General features: G+C 38.8%; 1 protein-coding gene across 1 annotated transcript; it reads left to right on the top strand.

Annotated features, from left to right (window-relative positions):
* Positions 1 to 10,136: 10,136 nt before the first annotated feature.
* On the top strand, positions 10,137 to 11,827 carry LOC126375318 (uncharacterized). Its single transcript, XM_050022261.1, has 2 exons — positions 10,137 to 10,455; positions 11,154 to 11,827. The coding sequence occupies exons 1-2, from the start codon at positions 10,174 to 10,176 to the stop codon at positions 11,565 to 11,567; spliced, it is 696 nt and encodes a 231-aa protein (XP_049878218.1). The 5' UTR covers positions 10,137 to 10,173; the 3' UTR covers positions 11,568 to 11,827.
* Positions 11,828 to 17,814: the final 5,987 nt, after the last annotated feature.

The raw sequence follows: 17,814 nt of genomic DNA, 5'->3' as shown, positions 1-17,814 counted from the left end.
GGTAGACTAATAAAATGCCGGATTAACCGAGGGACAGGTAAGGTGAAATTGAAAACTATTGGCCTCTCAGCGAAATTGGTGTATCGTGAAAGTGAGGATTTGTGTCAAGCGAGTGATGTGATGAGAATTCCTTGCATTTTTTTTTAAATTAACTACAGTATCCTGTAAGCATTGTTTATGTGTGATACCTACAGGTATGAGCCCTCAGCGCTCCTCATTTGTTCGGCCAAGTAGTTAATGCCATTTCAGGCAAATCCACAATAAATCTTGTCAAGAAAAAAAAACCAAAAATAAAATTTTAATTATATACTTATAGGTACGTATTATGTTTATTTGCGTGGACTTTTTAGTATCTTTTCTGGTTTTAGCTATTTACATGTTAGAGAAAATAGGTAATTGTCACATTGGAGGTAGAGCACGCCATCTATGTTTTTTTGGGAAACGTGGCCTGGAAAGTAATGGGGTTACCTTACTAACCACAATTATGATTAAAAAGATTCAGTTTAGGTAAAAAGGTCAAGTTATACTTTATACCAAGAAACCTTCTGAACTAGATACCTACATGAAATATGAAGTAGGTACCTACCAAAGACTGCCTTAACGCTAAGTAGCAAATTCACTTGAGTAGTTTAATAGATAAGAAATTATAATTATACTTAATTAATAGGTACCTAAGTACCCAAAATGAGACTTACGAACTAAGAATACAGATTAAGTAAATACTTAGATATTAGATCGTAGTAAGTGGAATGTTCTCTAACTGGAGATAAACTTGATCTTATGCACGTATGCATCTGTTATTTTTAAAGATATTTTTGTATTTTCCTTTTTTTATACAAAAAATATCCTGCAGAGTACAGTCATGAGCATTTCATGTACCCACTTTAGAACCCTGTCGCACTAACATATTTGACATTTAATGAGACTTACGGATTCATTTGTCAAAAAAGTTAACATGACATGGTTTCAAAGTGTATACATAATTATTGATACTCGTGGCCGTACCTACCACGAAAAAGGACAGCGACTTTTCTGTCAGGTTTAAAAATGGCACGGATATTGGAGAAGCCAATGACAAAGGCGCTACATGCTCGTGACGATTGAAAAATAACAAGCAGAAAACAATAGGACTGGCAATTACCACGGAAAGGATCAAACGTTGAGTGCCTTGCCTAATTAGTGAACCGTATACTGTGCTGTGACGTCACAACATGGCCGCGATCGATCGCGCCGCGGCGTACCTATAACATGGGCTTTGTGAGTTGTGACGCGTTTCTACAGACGACTCGATACGCAAATCATCCTTATACGTAGCAGGTTTCTTCAAGGTATTTGTATTGACGATTGATTTATTTTATAAGTTTCATAATTGGTAGTTACCAGGGAATCTAAAAAAAGTAATATTGAAAGAAAGAAAGAAATGTTTATTATAAAATATTGCAATAAGTACATATGTATGTATAAAGCAATATTGCTTTTTAGATGAATTGTTGCCATCTACCTACCCATTTTAACCCCTCTGTTTATTCCACATACTTTGATATCGGAAACATTGCTATTTTTCACAGATTAAGTATGTACCTAGTTACGAGTACTTATCTCCCTAAAACCTTGCTAAAACAAAGTTTAGTCATGATTTTTGAACACAGGATGATCGAAGGAAAGCTCTGAAAACGGATGGAAATAAATCAAGGGGAGATTTTGTGGACGGACTCAGGGTTTGAGATAGAGAGAGGTTCTTCAGTTAACCTAATAGTTAACATAGCTAAAAGTTTTTTTTTTATTGTTAATAGGGTAAAACATGATTAACCACAATATAGTCGTAAACGACGACGTGGCGTGGGATAACACACATTTATTTTTAAATAGGCCACATCAAAGCAATACAATACACCCGAAAAGCAATATTGCTATTTGACATTTCTTGACATTACGCTTTTTAAATAAATTGCTTTTATGTGGCTTTTTAACCTCTTATATTATTTTGATTGCTAGATTACCTCTTACTTAGCCGCAAACGGCATTCACTATTAAGCCGAACAAATTGGGAGCGCTAAGGGCTCCCACCCGGTACAAAAAGACGACAGACCTGAAGGTGCCCAGTTGGATGCGAACCTTGGTTCACGGCGTCGTCTGAGAGGATTATATTTGAAACGCATTAATCAACCCTAATGGTGATATACGCTAAATGGGGGAAATCGTTGACCACGCCGGCGGGGTCAGTATCGGGGTTCTGAAGTATTTGTCGTCGCGAGCTGATTGGCCGCTTATAAGGCTATGCTATAACTCTATGGCTAGAATGTTGTATCCAGCGCACCTCATACTATTTGAGAAACGCTGTCAAGTTCCCCAAAGAAATTGGAATAAAACCTGGAGTCATTTTTCTCAAATAACAGCACAATTTTCAGGCCTAGATCCATCCCTTTACATCCCCCCTGTTTTTTTTCAAATAACAGCACAATTTTGAGGCCTAGATCCATCCCTTTACATCCCCCCTGTTTTTTTTTTCAAATAACAGCACAATTTTGAGGCCTAGATCCATCCCTTTACATCCCCCGTGATTTTTTATTTTTTTTCTCAAATAATAGCACAATTTTCAGGCCTAGATCCATCCCTTTACATCCCCCGTGATTTTTTATTTTTTTTCTCAAATAACAGCACAATTTTCAGGCCTAAATCCATCCCTTTACATCCCCCCTGAAACTCGCGACTGCCTCGTCGATCTGTAAACAAATTTGTGAATATTATTCGTCGGGGTCGCAATGAATACTGCAAGGGTGCGCCATTAGGGGCCTAAGATTTGCCATTCATACGAAGACGCCGGGTTAAATGCATGGGGCATGTCAAATTCTAAGTAATTGTTGTATTGAATTTTATATATCGTTTGTGGGTAAGTATCTCAAAGTGGAGTTTTTGCCATCATTTTTTAAACTTTATAAGGCCATTTTACATAATCATCATTATCAGCCGTACGACGCCCACTGCTGGGCACAGGCTTCCCCCAAGGATTTCCACGACGATCGGTCCTGCGCTGCCCGCAACCAGCGGCTTCCCGCGATCTTCACCAGATCGTCGGTCCAATTTACCGGGCCTACCCACTGAGCGTCGTCCGACACGTGGTCGCCATTCGAGACCCAATTACAACAGCCTATACGTATATATACGTCCCACTGCTGGGTACTGGAGCGCTGAGTCCCACTGAGGGGAGCTCACTCAAATCAACCGGAGAGTGTATTGAGCATACTCCACCACGCTGCTCCACTGCGGGTTGGTGAACGTGTAAGTATAAAGTCGCATGATTTACGCGTGATTTACGTTCATCGAAGTGTCAGGGCTTCGAATACTGGGTCGGACTGTAAACTACTGAATTCGAATTTATAAGTTAGAATTCATGTTTTAATCATAGATAATTGACGTCACGTGGTTTCCAGGACTTGTGTTCGGTTAATAGTAGACTCATGGTTACATGGGTCTTAAACATAGCTGGCGAGAAGTAGGTGTAAAATACTATACCTCTGCCTACCCCTTCGGGGATACATGCGCGATGCTATGTTATGTGATTATTACCTACCTACCTACATTTTGATCTTCGTTCAAGATGAACTTTTTTATTCGTAAATTAGACATTAATAAGCTATGCTTTAATTTTCAAGGAAATATTACGTCAGTAGGTACTTACAGATATCTCCAATGTAACACTTAACATCCTGTAATCACAGAACGAATCGTTATGTACCAACGAATAGAAGAAATACTTAAGTACTTACTTGAAATATATCTACTTACCTATCAATATTGACAAAAGGATGACAAAAAAATTGCAGAAAATAATATTAGAACGAAGAGGAATAAAATCCTTGTCTTCTTCGCTCTCTCCAAAGTGCAACTTTACATATAATTTTATGGTCAAATTAGCTCAAACGTAAACGAACGCGAAAGTTTTTTTATCAGACTATAAGCATAGGCCAAGCTATATAGGTGCCAACCGTGCAAGGCTGAGGGGCGACTAATTAGAACAAAAAACGCGGCAACATAAGTACGCTTGACAGTGAGTCAGAGACAAAGAGCACAGAGGTTCGCGCCAAAAAGATTGTATACCACACTACTGGAAACAGTTAACTTTCAGCCCTGCGCGGGTATAAAAAGGTCGCATTTTATTTCGGTCAGTAACACTGGCTTTTACATTTATTTTTCGAACACCCTCGAATTTAAAAACATATCTATCTACCTTTACCTTTTAGCCAGTATTGGACTTTAAGCCGAAAGAAATGTGGGTGAATTTTGGTAAGCAAGAGTGTGGGGTTATGGCGTTTTCCTGTAGTCTATGGTTGCGTAGAGAAGCGCCATCGCGCCGATTGTCTCTGGCACGTCCGGGCGAAGAGGCCACAATCGATAGAGCACGAGCGTGCGTTGTAATGAATTTATTAGAGGACTACGCCTGTAGCGCGGGTTTCCTCGCTTTTGTTGTCGATTATTACTTCCATTGTCATATTTTTGTTGAGGAAACATACACTTTAGTGTAAGCCCTTCTTGTTCTTTTACAATTAGGAACTCTGTTTTTGATGCAATGTAAATTTTAAGGTAAGTACTCATATCCTGTACATATGATTGTTCCATTGTGGGACATTTTGGTGTTATTTTTCGTGATCCTTTTTTTCCAAGGCCTAATAATAGGCCTAATAATAGGCCTATTGGAAAAACTAAAGAAAATGAAATCGATTTTCGAAAATAGCGTTCGTCAATGCATGATTTGAGACAAACTGATTATTAATGTATAATGCTGCACATATGCTGCTGCTGTATTAGAAGCACAGTCGTATGCCAACTGAGGTGGACAGAGTCACAAGTAATCAGAAGAAAATTCGAACTTAAAGTGCAAGTGCGGCACAGTTCCCCAAACGATGGAACATCTTACATCGTATCTTGCGTGCCCGGATACCTGCACGCAGGAGGATTGATGAGCGCTGCAGATAGCGCCATACTTGTTGGCAAGTTTCGGGCCGATACTATTTAGTTTGCCATCGACACGTTAAGAAGAAGAAGAAAACTTCCCGCTACTCGACTATGAGAACATATGCGACCTTCACATCTCACCCCACCACCGAGCTAGCCAGGCCAGGATTTACAGATCTGCGGGCCTAGCACCGTAAGCACGCGACTCTTTCTCGCCGCGACAGAGATCGTCTCTTTCTGTGCAGTACTGTGAGAGAGTGACGGGTGACGTATGTCGAGGCGAGAAAGAGTCGCGCGCTTACGGTGCTAAGCCCGCTGATGGGTCTAGCCTGAGCAATTTTTTAAAAGGCCGACAATGACCATCTTCTGTGGCTACACAATTGGCAACATCTGACTATGAGGGACTTTCCACTCTACGTTCACCGAAAACAATATAGATGGCGCTGTATAGTTTTAACGTGATAAATACCTATTATCTTATTACTTGGGTACATAATTATTCCAAAACACAATGTAATGGCAGATTACTAAATAAAGACAGATATAAAGGTGACGAAAAACGTTTTCTTTTTTCTATTTAACTTAAGTACTTATTTATGAGTTTTACATACATACATAAAAAGCCTATATACGTCCCACTGCTGGGCACAGGCCTCTCCTCAATCAACCGGAGGAGGTATGGAGCATACTGATCCACCACGCTGCTCCAATGCGGGTTGGTGGAGGTGTTTTTACGGCTAATAGCCGGGACCAACGGCTTAACGTGCCCTCCGAAGCACGGAATCATCTTACTTTTTCGGACAATCAGGTGGTGGTGGTTATGAGTTTAAAATAAAGAAAAATGTACTTAATGTGCGACATTTTGTCACGTTTTTTTATGACGTCAAAGGTTGCTATTTCATTAAGTGTTACTGACTAATGTATTTAATTACTTACCTAACCTACTATTATTTGACACGTATACAAAATATCATTAATAAGTACTATAAGTACGTATTTTTTTTTACTAAACCTTTGTTTACTTTATTTTGCAAATTAAAAACATTGGACGTGGGCAATTTATTTTTTACGAAATGGCAACACAGGGTTGGATGACGTCAGCTGCTGTGCTAACCTTGAAATGCTAGCTGTCAGTTTTGAGCATACCTTGTCTTCGTTGTCTTCTTATACCAAGAAGTAGTCTATCGTTCCTTGAAATCTTGCTGGCAAAACTACACTATCTCCATACGACGGCAAGTCTACACGTACTTCGAATAGAGCATCATGGATCCTTAATCCAGCATTATACAAGGTGTATGGTGTACAGTCATGAGCAATATAATGTACCCACTTTAGGACTCTGTCGCACTAACATATTTGACATTTAGTGAGACTTACAGTTCAATTTGTCAAAAAAGTTAATGTGACATGGTACCAAAGTGTATACATATTAATGCTCGTGACCGTACCTACAGCTGATATTGTAGTACAGGTGACAGTAAATCCGAAACATGCCTGGAGTGGTCCAGTCATAAACTGACCACCACAACCGCGATCGATCGGGTGGGGTATGCCGCGTCACCGCACCACAGCACCTCATTAACACTCGCGCACGTCGCTTACCGGACCACCGTGGCTCGCAAGAATTTATGACCCGCTTTTGGGGTTCTGTATACTTCTATACTTAGATATATATATCTATCTGTATACTGGTAGACACCATTGCCAATTCCTGTAGACACCGTCTAATTTTATTTTAAGTTACTTATATCTATCATTTTCTTATCCGCCGAAAAGGAGAGGGACGCGTAATCGACAAGCATAAAATTTATGGAACACACGTCAATTACGCGGATTTGTGCTTAAGCACACAAAACAACCCTATAAAAAAATTGCATTGGCCAATAACCCGACAGAATTAAGTTGACAGCTCATGTCAAAGATACCTATTTGATTCGCATTCACTTGCTCATTATTCTTAAAATTTACAGCTGTCAATCATCCGTCTCTTTCCTTTTCGGTGGATAAGAAAATGACAGGTGTAATTAAAATTAAAATTAGGTGTCTGCAGGAATCAGGGCCACTGTATACTTATCTACCTCTATATACTTAGATATTTTCACCTTAAAACAGTTCTCAAAACAGTTTTCACTAACACAGTTGCCTCGACCATTACAGACGGCGATACGGTTCACGACCTATCACGTTGGTCTAACAGACAGCTCGGTGAGGTGTGGGTACTTAGTTCATCTTGCGGTAGATGCACCTCTGACTACTCCAATTGGCTCCAATATAGTCGTGTGCTTATGTTACGTTAAAACAGTCTATGGTAACGGCCTCAGTGGTCCAGTGATCGCGCGTTGGGCCCACGATTCAGAGGCCCCGGGGTCGAATCCTGGTGGGGACAAATAAAAAAAGTCACTTTGTGATCCCTAGTTTGGTTAGAACATTACAGACTGATCACCTGATTGTCCGAAAGTGAGGTGATCCGTGCTTCGGAAGGCACGTTAAGCCTTTGGTCTCGGGTACTACTTACTGATGTAAGTTAGTAGTCGTTACATGAGTCATGTCAGGGGCCTTTGGCGGCTCAATAGTAACCCTAACACCAGGGTTGATGAGGTTGGTTTTACCTCACAACCCACACGATAGAAGAAGTCTCGGAACATACCTATCTCTCTATTTACAAAAAATACCTACGTTTAGATTATTGCATACCGGGTTTTTCGACCAGCGTACAGACTCCTAAAACGTCCGCACCTCTCCGATGACTTGGCAATCCCACCTCTTCAATAAACGCCTTTTATTTTAACTCTGCGCCGGCGCATATTTTGACAAGCGTCGACGTTTGACAGGTGCCAACTATTGTGTCAGTCTCGCCCATCTCGTTATAATTCTTCCTCTTGTTTGTCTAATGGCTCCAATTTTCTATTAAACACGTATTTGTTTTCGTTTTAGTGCTTCGAGAGTGAATGCTTTATTTTTTTGAGGTTATTTTTATGATCTCCGCGACGTACCTTTTCTATAACTAGATATACTTACTTAAGTATTTTCATTAACAAGTTACACTTTGAATTAACAATTTTCACTTAACTTTTGTACCGGCTGAGGGCTCTCAGCGCTCCGCATTTGTCCGGCCAAGTGGTTAATGCCATTTGTGGCAAATCTATAATAAGTCCCCCCCCCCCCCCACGGGCACGGTAGTGTCCCCGCCAGGGCGAGCGAATGAAGCGCAAGGGCAGGGCGACATGAAAATGTTTATAGTGGGATGGTGTTGTAACTCTACGGTTCCACCATCCACGTTCACGCGCTCATCTCAGCTTCACGATAGCTGCGGTAATCCCGTCCTGTCCGAGTCACAATTTCTTCGATATAGTCATCTTTTTCTATCCCCTTTATTATACCTTATTATCCTGTTTTTCACAGGGTCCACTTACCTAACCTGAAGATTTGACAGGTCCGGTTTTTTACAGAAGCGACTGCCTATCTGACCTTCCAACCCGCGAAGGGAAAACCAGCCCAATATAGGTTAGGTTACATACCTCCGCTTTATTTTTGACGTGACTTATTGTAGATATGCCGCAGATGGCATTAACTACTTGGCCGGACAAATGGGGAGCGCTGAACGCTCTCACCCGGTACAACGTTTAAGACAGCAGGCCTGAGGGTGCCCAGTTGAGCTTACAAACCTCCGAAAATGCATTAAAAATGCATTATGTGCCGCGCGCTATCTCGCTGCTCACCTCCGTTCTTGAATCAGCGCCACATTGTGATTTGTTTGTTAGTTCGATAGCATGTTTGATGAAGGAATGTGAGAAGACTTTTGAAAGCATGATGCCTGTAAGCTCCATTCGGGAATAATTTTTATTTTAATTTTATTTTGTGTGTCATGTATGTTAAGTAATTTTAAGAGAAACTTTGTAACAGCTGTGGATTTTTCTGTTATGTTACAATGTATATATTTTTTTCTAAATAAATAAATAAATTATTAAGTACGCAATTTCTTCGAAACAATTTTGTCTTTATCAGTTTTCTCAATCGTCGACGGTTTTCCCTGATCACGTGTGATTCGCGTAAGTGCTATAATAACAAAACCATTTATGAACACTGATTAATCTTGTTTATACATCGTTGACTTATAATGAAAACCACGTAAGCGCATTTTTGAATAATCACATTCGCATTTGATTTTTGTTAACGAAACCCTACAATAGTCTTGATAGTTTTAATGCAAGTAAAAACTTGTGGTCTTAATTTTATCCAGATTAAAATTAATACAAAGAAAAGCTAGAAGAAAAGGAAGGAAGGGGAAGACCAAGACGAGTTTACATGGAACAGATTAAAGAAAAAGTTAACGTCGTGTCTTATAGGGAAGACAAGGAATTGGCCTTTGATAGACTGGAATAGAAAATGCTGCACCGACAAGTGCGTGATGAAAATTAATAAGTACAAAGAAATTGAGGTTCAAAAAACCACATCAGAATGTCATCATTATCCCGTTTTTCACATGGTCCGCTTACCTAACCTGAAGATTTGACAGGTCCGGTTTTTTACAGAAGCGACTGCCTGTCTGACCTTCCAACCTGCGAAGGGAAAACCAGCCCAATACAGGTTAGGTCACATCCGAAAATGCATTTCTCCGGAATGTGGGTTTCCTTCACTGGTGAGCACATCATCATCATGACCAGCCCATTAACGTCCCCACTGCTGGGGCACGGGCCTTCCTTATGGATGGATAGGGAGATCGGGCCTTAAACCACCAGGCGGGCCTAGTGCGGATTGGTGGTTATTAACGACTGCTAATGCAGCCGGGACCAACGGCTTAACGTGCCTTCCGAAGCACGGAGGAGCTCGAGATGAAAACTTTTTTTTTGTGGTCACCCATCCTATGACCGGCCTTTGCGAAAGTTGCTTAACTTCAACAATCGCAGACCGAGCGCGTTTACCGCTGCGCCACCGAGCTCCTCCTGGTGAGCATGTGATAACCAAATTCGAACAAATTCGACAAAAAATCACATAAAGATGTGATTTTAAAAAAATGCGCTTACGTGGTTTTCCATGTAAGGCGTCGATATTGAACTCTGTTTATCTATTTCCTTAGATAATACATACAGGTCAAGTAACTTCATGGAAAGTGAGATCTAAATCAATATCTTACTCAATACAGCGAAATCAAAGAAGATATAAAAAGAAGCGCTAAGGAAAATAATTAGTTAATAACTAAGTAGTGTGAAAAACGCAATAATGCTGCTTTACTTGAGTTTAAACTTCTTTTTAATAAGTTTTTGTGGGGCGGCTGTCATTACAGAACCACCTATAAAACAAAATGTAGAACTTTTAAATATATACCATGACTTAATGGAAAAATATGACCCGCATCTCCTAGATTTTGTGGATCTGATTGATGTAAATAAGGTTGTTGATGTGGTTATGGAGCATGAGAAAAATGATCCTGAATTGGATAATTTTTTCAAATATTTTGGAGACTGTTTGGAAGACTTGTCAAAGCTACCGGAGGTGCAACAGGTGAGACAGTTCAAGTTATTGAAGCCTTTAAATTCAAAATCGTTTATTTTAAATGTAAAATAAACGATGTAGGTAATGTAATGTGTGTTCATCAAAGAACACTTACAGAAAGTCATAGGTACTTAATTATTCTTTTTCTATCGTGTGGGTTGTGAGGTGGATTAACGACCACATCAACCCTGGTGTCAGGGTTATACGTAGAGCTGCCAAAGGTCCCCGACATGACTCAAGTGCTTAACGTGCCTTCCGAAGCACGGATCATCTTATTTTCGGACACTTGGTTGAAGAAGAACACGGTTTTATTTCACATTTTTTTTTGTTTTGTTTATTTTTGGTTCATAATAAGTTTTTTACATAAGATTCTGAAGGTTTCGTTGAAGTAATAACGTAATCACTTTGTTTGTTTTCCCAAATATATATGGCATGTACTTAAGTATGTATGAAATATGAGATTATAATGCATAATATATTATTATATGTATTGTTTGAGTATGAGGGTAGTATAGAAATCATAACATAAGCTCACGACCATATCGCAATGGGGGTAGTCAGAGGTACATCCATCGCAAGATGAAATAAGTGCCCACGCCGCATCGCTACTCCTGTTACACCAACCAAGGTGTCTTATCGCCGTCTATAATGGTCGAGCCAACTGTATAGAAAAAACCAAGAATAACCACTATATTTATCTTTTCCAGGCAGTTCTGCTCATCCATTCAAATATATTCAACACGTCAAATGCCAATGTCGTGATCGTTGCTACCACAGAGACAGAAGTCCCAGCACCGGTCTCCAAGATAGCTCGAAAAAGAAGCCAGCGAGTGAATCTCCTTATAGAAGAAATAATACAAGTGTTACCATTGGATAAAATGAAGAATCTTTTAGAAAAAAAACTAAAAACAAATGCTGACGTAGCCATGTTATTCGAAATAATTACATCCGAAGAATTTCTTGAAATCGTTCAAAGATTCAAAGCCAACCCAAAGGTCGTAGCGGCCAAAGGAGTTTTAGAAGATTTTGGGTTGGACTTCGATCGTTTAAACAAAATGACTGAATATGTGTTTGGCGATTATTTTGAGAAGATTTCCGGTATAAATAAAAATAAAGAGTAAGGAAGGTCTGTGAAAATGTCTATCTTACTACCCGATCCATCAGGCCCGATGCATTGGGTACAGGTATAAAATATATGCCGAAGTGGCTCCGATCTGCTACACTGCTCGATCCCGATGCATGGTGCCTGATTGATTGGGTAATATGATAAATTAATAAATTAGCATTGTAATATATCTTTTAAGTAGCTACTTGTACCTACTATGGACTTAGCATTCGTAAACTTTTTATTAAGTAAATAAAGAATTTTAGAAAAGAAAAATTCTTGTTATTTATGATTCATTTAATCTGTAGCAATGGTACCTATAAGTACATATAAATGATAAGTACTTAAGTATTCTTAGTTCATCTTGCAATGAGGATTTTAATGCAACTTCTTTTCCCCGGCTATACAGCCTCCGTGGTCTAGTGGTTAGAGCGTTAGGTTCACGATCTGGAGGTCCGGGTTCGATTCCCGATGGGGACATTGTCGAAATCACTTTGTGAAACTGTCCTTTGTTTGGTAAGGACTTTTCAGGCTTGAATCACCTGATTGTCCGAAAAAGTAAGATGATTCCGTGCTTCCGGCTATTAGCCGTAAAAACACCTCCACCAACCCGCAGTGGAGCAGCGTGGTGGAGTATGCTCCATACCCCCTCCGGTTGATTGAGGGGAGGCCTGTGCCCAGCAGTGGGACGTATATAGGCAGTTTATGTATGTTTCATTTAATCTGTAGCAATGGTACCTATAAGTACATATAAATCATAAGTACTTAAGTATTCTTAGTTCATCTTGCAATGAGGTTTTTAATGCAGCTTCTTCTCCCCGGCTATACAGGTTGTGAGAAGCTGCAGTAGTTTTAGGCGGATGACGTTCGTTATGTAAAAAATGACGACTCAAAGTGTAACCATGTTACCTACTGAATAAAGACATTTTTGAATTTGAATTGAATGGATGTACCTCTGATTACCCCAATTAGGATACAGTTGTGGACTTATGTTGTTATGTGTCATAAGTATTCAGTATAACCCTGACGGCCTCTGTGGTCCACTGGTTGAGCGTTGCACTCACGATCCGGAGACCCCGGGTTCCAATCCCGGTGTATTATGGGGTACGTATTGAAATTATCACGTTAATAGTGAACAACACCATCTATCGTGTGTTTGGGGAACGTCGATTGGTAAGTCCCTTATTGTAAAAAGTGCAAATCAGTTTCGCCAAAAATTGCAGACACGTGAATTCACGACATCAGCGACGTTAGTTATAAAAGTAAGTGCGCAATGGTAACAACTATCAATTAGTAATATTGTCTTTTTTTAGATGAATTTTTAACTCCCCATGCCGTAAAAACCTAGAATTGATTGTTTCAGTTAAAAGCGCATTCATATTTCACCATCATCATCATTAATTCAATACTACTTTTTTAGTTCATTTTTTTTCTCATATCTACATATCTCAACTTGGCTATATTTAGAGTAATCTCTATGACGTTCGTTGCCTTTGAGCCTTTGATCCCTAAAACCTCTAAACCTCTTCAGAACCATTAGGTAACCCGTTTGAAGGGATAATGCTGTCAGGGGGTACGGAAATTGCCGGAGAATGTAGGTTTTTTTTGTCATTACTACTTGGCAGAAACGGAGAATGTTAGAAGTACCTACCTAGAAACTACATGTATCTATGTATACTTGGACTAACAGTCGCGAGTCCTATAAGAGTAGGCAAAACAACTTGTGTACTTAACCATTTTTGGTAGCTATTCAAATTAAAGAAATAGGGCTTCTGATTGAGTCAAAGATAAATGATAAAATGAAAACGTACTCTAAAAAAATAGAAGTCAGTGATATTATAACCAAAAAATAATATATTTTGTCTTTTTATTGACTTATTTAGAATTATAATTATAAGTACATACCTAAGACGTTTTCCTGCATTTATTGATGACCTCAATACTCCAGTTATAGGCTAGTTTCCAACTAGTCAAATCAGTTACTATTTCCTAAACGTCAAAACACGAAATTACTATGGAATTTGTATGAAAAAGCAACCTGTGACGTCATAGAAAAACGTGACAAAATGTCGCACTTATTATTATATTTTCTTTATTAAATTTTATAAATAAAAACTACAAACTGTAATACCATTTTTATTGCGAATAAATGATTATGAACATCAAATAATAAGTTAATAAGAAAAAAGGAAACGTTTTTTGTCACCTTTAATTCTGTCTTTATTTAGTACCTAATCAGAATACCATAATTTATATTTGACCTAGGAAACTACCCAATTCTTATTTTTAAGTAGGTATTACTATTAACGACATTTGATTAACCTATATCGTTTCCTAGATCCATCTTTTAAAAAGCTCGCGCTTTCCCGCCAATAGGACGGAAATGGCGCGAACTGTCATTTTGTTTGATTGTTGCCCGCTAATGGCGCTCCCGAAACAATGGTAAAGGCACAAGGCGTACCGTTTGATGTGAATTGCTTCGGAATTCAAACGCTGTGACGTGCTGTAAAGTATTTGATTTCACTCTTTTCCGTTTGTACTCGTAGCAGGCTTGAGTGGAAAGCTTTTTGTATCCATTTTAATTTGTGAAAGGATTCACAATTAAAACTGAGATCGCTACCATTTCCAGTTACGATTGCCTAGAATAGACGACAACCTAGTCAAATGAGATACAGGTATTTTACGAAACGTCAACACGAAAATATTGGTTCCATATGCAATTAAGTAGAGGTCATTATTACCGATATTCTTAATTAAAATTCGACATGAAGTGCTTACTTACTTGATTTTTGATCAGTTTAGTATTAATTTATTTAGCAATTTAAATATTCAGTTTCGCTCTTAATGCGTTGATATATCTACTTTAAAAGAATAATCTTGCTAGACACCTTGATCACCAAATCAAAATTACTTACTTATATTTTAAGTACGTACATAAACAGAGGCCCGTAATCTCTATTAAGTTGAGCAGAGCCACAGGTTATCAGACTCCAAGTGCAGGCACTATTGATATGTTACCTACGCCCTAAAATGGATAATGTCCAGTCGAGTCAATTTAGAAAATATTATTTCTTTAATTTTAATACCTGGTAGGGCCAATCAGACCTATCTGACAGTTTATTTGTAAAACTTTTTACAGTAATAAAAATTAATAAATAAACTTAAAAAAATTGCTTCCCTCGGCAAAGGGTGCGCTCATTCAGCCTCATTACATAAGTACATGATGTCGCCACCTTTCCCTGCACACATGTATGGCAGCCACAATGCGCTATAGAAAACTGTTCAATGCCAACACTTCAGCGGAGGGAGATTACAAAACAATGGATTTTCCGAAATACATAATAATGCTACGTCAAATGGCGCAGTTTGAACTTAGGGATCCACAAACTGCAAACGCCGTTTTAACCTACCTACTGTTTTTTTTTTAATGTGGCACATAATGGTATATACCTCTATAGATAAGTATCTACAGTGCTTCTATTTTCTTATAATGTCCTTCGGCAATTCATCAAATTTCATCAAAATCATCGCATTTCCGAATACTTACTAAGTAAGTTAGTATCTATCAATCGTTTTCGTTTGTTTTAGGTAAGTACCTATTGTTTGTATTCGAAAATACCCTGTACATATCACAGAATGATAACTTAAAAGACAAATTAAACGTAAAACACCTCACCCTACTGCTGGGCACAGAGTTTCTAGACCAAGGAGTCTCTTCTTCTACTAATTATTCTTGCTGGGGTGTAGGGAGCATAAACCATCACACAATCTGCCCCACTGTGCAGGTCAAGTCAAGTCCTAAATCGACCCAATCAAATATGAAATGGTATTTAGGTACCTACTCGATGTTTTCTAATCCATGACAAATTTTGTGTGTTAAACACAGAAATAAGTCGTTAATATTATGGAAATGAGTCCGATAGCTATGATCATGCTTAGTGATGGGCAGGGAAAGAAAAAATTGGGTGGGAAAGAAAAAATATCGGGAAAATATGGGAAAATAAAATAAACACCCGAAAAATTCCCGAATCATGGGAAAATATTTTTTATTTAATTATTTTTAATCTTATTATTATTTGTATGTCGTTTCCATGTCTCGGGTCGGGTCTGTCATGGAGTCCCGGACTTTTGGAAGGCGTGCGTGGGGCCGAAGCCAACACGTGGAGTCCCCTTAAGACAATTTACTCTAAATGTGTTGTGACATCAACCGGCGATTATCCCTGTATGCACTATGGGAGTGCACCCAAAGACAATCCCTGCTTCGTGTAGGACTATTGCAGATTATGGGAACAAAAGGAACGGGGCTATTGGGTTGGGGGTTAGTGAACCGGGATACTGGGGCTATGGGGGACTATGGCGCCTGCTCGACCAATTTTAATAACAGAGACACATTGGGCAGGCGGTGACTCGTCACTAACTGGTTGGGTCACCTATCTAGCCGACGCGACTGGACGGCAAGGCAACAACATGGTTGTGAGCATCTCAGGATGTCAAGAGGTGTACACCGCTTTCTGCGAGGCGGTTTACCCGCCTTACCAACTCGCGACTTATGCATCTTTCACTTCCACCCTGCGAGCGTATAGCTCTAACGCCCCACTCTGGCTGGCCAATGAAGGCAAGCCAGAGGTGAGAGTCCTGCGGCCCCCGCTAAGGTCCACTCCGGCCAGCCAGTACTGTCACCATCTTTGTTGCTCTTCTTTGGACTCTCTCGAGTAAAGAGAGATCTCTCTCTAGTAGAGTCCTTCCGATAGTAAAGTCTCCATATTTGAAACCCATGTTCTAACAGCGGTCTGACGTAAGTAAGTTTTGTAAAGCCTAAGAAACAATTCCGTATCTATATGATAAAAAGCTTTTCTAATTATGTATAAGAGGGAGTTATCCTTATTAGTGATTCCAATAATGTGTTCGTCCCACTTTAGATTAGGTATGTGTTATCGTTATTATCTGAACATTTTTTACTATGACACCAGAGGTGTATGACCATTAATTTGGCTTTAATTGGATTTTAAAAATCTCGATTTTTCATACATTTTGTAAAAAATAATATTATGTCCGTTGGGAAAAAGAGGTATACAAGCGTATTACAAAGGACCGTTAGAACATTTATTAGTATGGCGCCAAACTTCTATGACCATTATTGGACTTTCAGTTTTGGTTAATATGTTAAAATACCGGCCATCGAAAAAAATATGTCGAATCTGTCTAATAGTTGCTTCTCAATATTTTTTAATAACACCAAACATCTATGACCATTATTTTGACTTTTATTGGAATTTACGTTTTAGTTCGAATGTGAAAAATGCTGACCAGCAAAAATATCATGTTGAGAGTATCGAGTAGATGCCTGTTATATTTTTTTCTATAGCGCCAAACTTGTATGACCATTAGTTTGGCTTTTAGTGTATTTTAAAAATCTTGATTTCTTATTTATTTTGTATGAAAATAAAGTGCTTTGGGTAAAAAATGCGGTACGGCGGATTACAAAGGACCTTTAGAACATTTAATAATCCGGCGCAAAACATTTTTGACCGTTATGTTGACTTTTTATTCGTCTCTCTTTCCGTTTTGGTTCAAATGGGAAAATGTCAGCCAGCGAAACAAATAAGTCAAATCTTTTGGTAAACGACTTGAAACGTATTTTTACGATACTACCAAATGTCGACTTTGGCTTTTATTTGACTTTAAAAAAAACTTGTTTTATACATTTTAACAATGACAACAAGCAGAGCTTTCCCAATGACTAGTTATTAGTCAGATAAATACTTTGTGTTTTTGTTTTGTGTGTTGTTAGGTGAACTTCTATATTAATACTATCTGATTTTAGATATGACGTTGACTGTAGTTTTTGCATTCGACTCAACGTTACGGCCTAAGTTTAGGTTGAATTATGGTATTGATTCACCTTGACCGTAAATGGTTACCACCCTCCAAAGATAAGCTTGCCATCTAGTGACGAAACTCGTATTTTGGCATGACGCCTGAAGTATCTGTTAGGGAAAACAGGAGTCGGGTAGTTGTACTTATAATAAACTTTTTCTATTCTATTCTACTTTGCAAGTATGCCTATCACAATGTCCTGGTGCTACTCGGCCGATAACATAGTACTTACCTCTATCACCCCGCTGTTTATTCCTTGTATACACTTTTCTTTAAAAAAGTAGCTTCTTAAGCGTGTATCACCATCAGGTAAGGTAGTGGTCAAACGTAAACCTATTTTTCAAAAGACGACCACCATATTACGCCTTTAGCAAGATAGTTCCATT

This window comes from Pectinophora gossypiella, chromosome 18 (genome assembly GCF_024362695.1).
Source record: "Pectinophora gossypiella chromosome 18, ilPecGoss1.1, whole genome shotgun sequence".
Classification (NCBI taxonomy): domain Eukaryota; kingdom Metazoa; phylum Arthropoda; class Insecta; order Lepidoptera; family Gelechiidae; genus Pectinophora; species Pectinophora gossypiella.
This window is presented reverse-complemented; position numbering and strand designations above follow the sequence as displayed.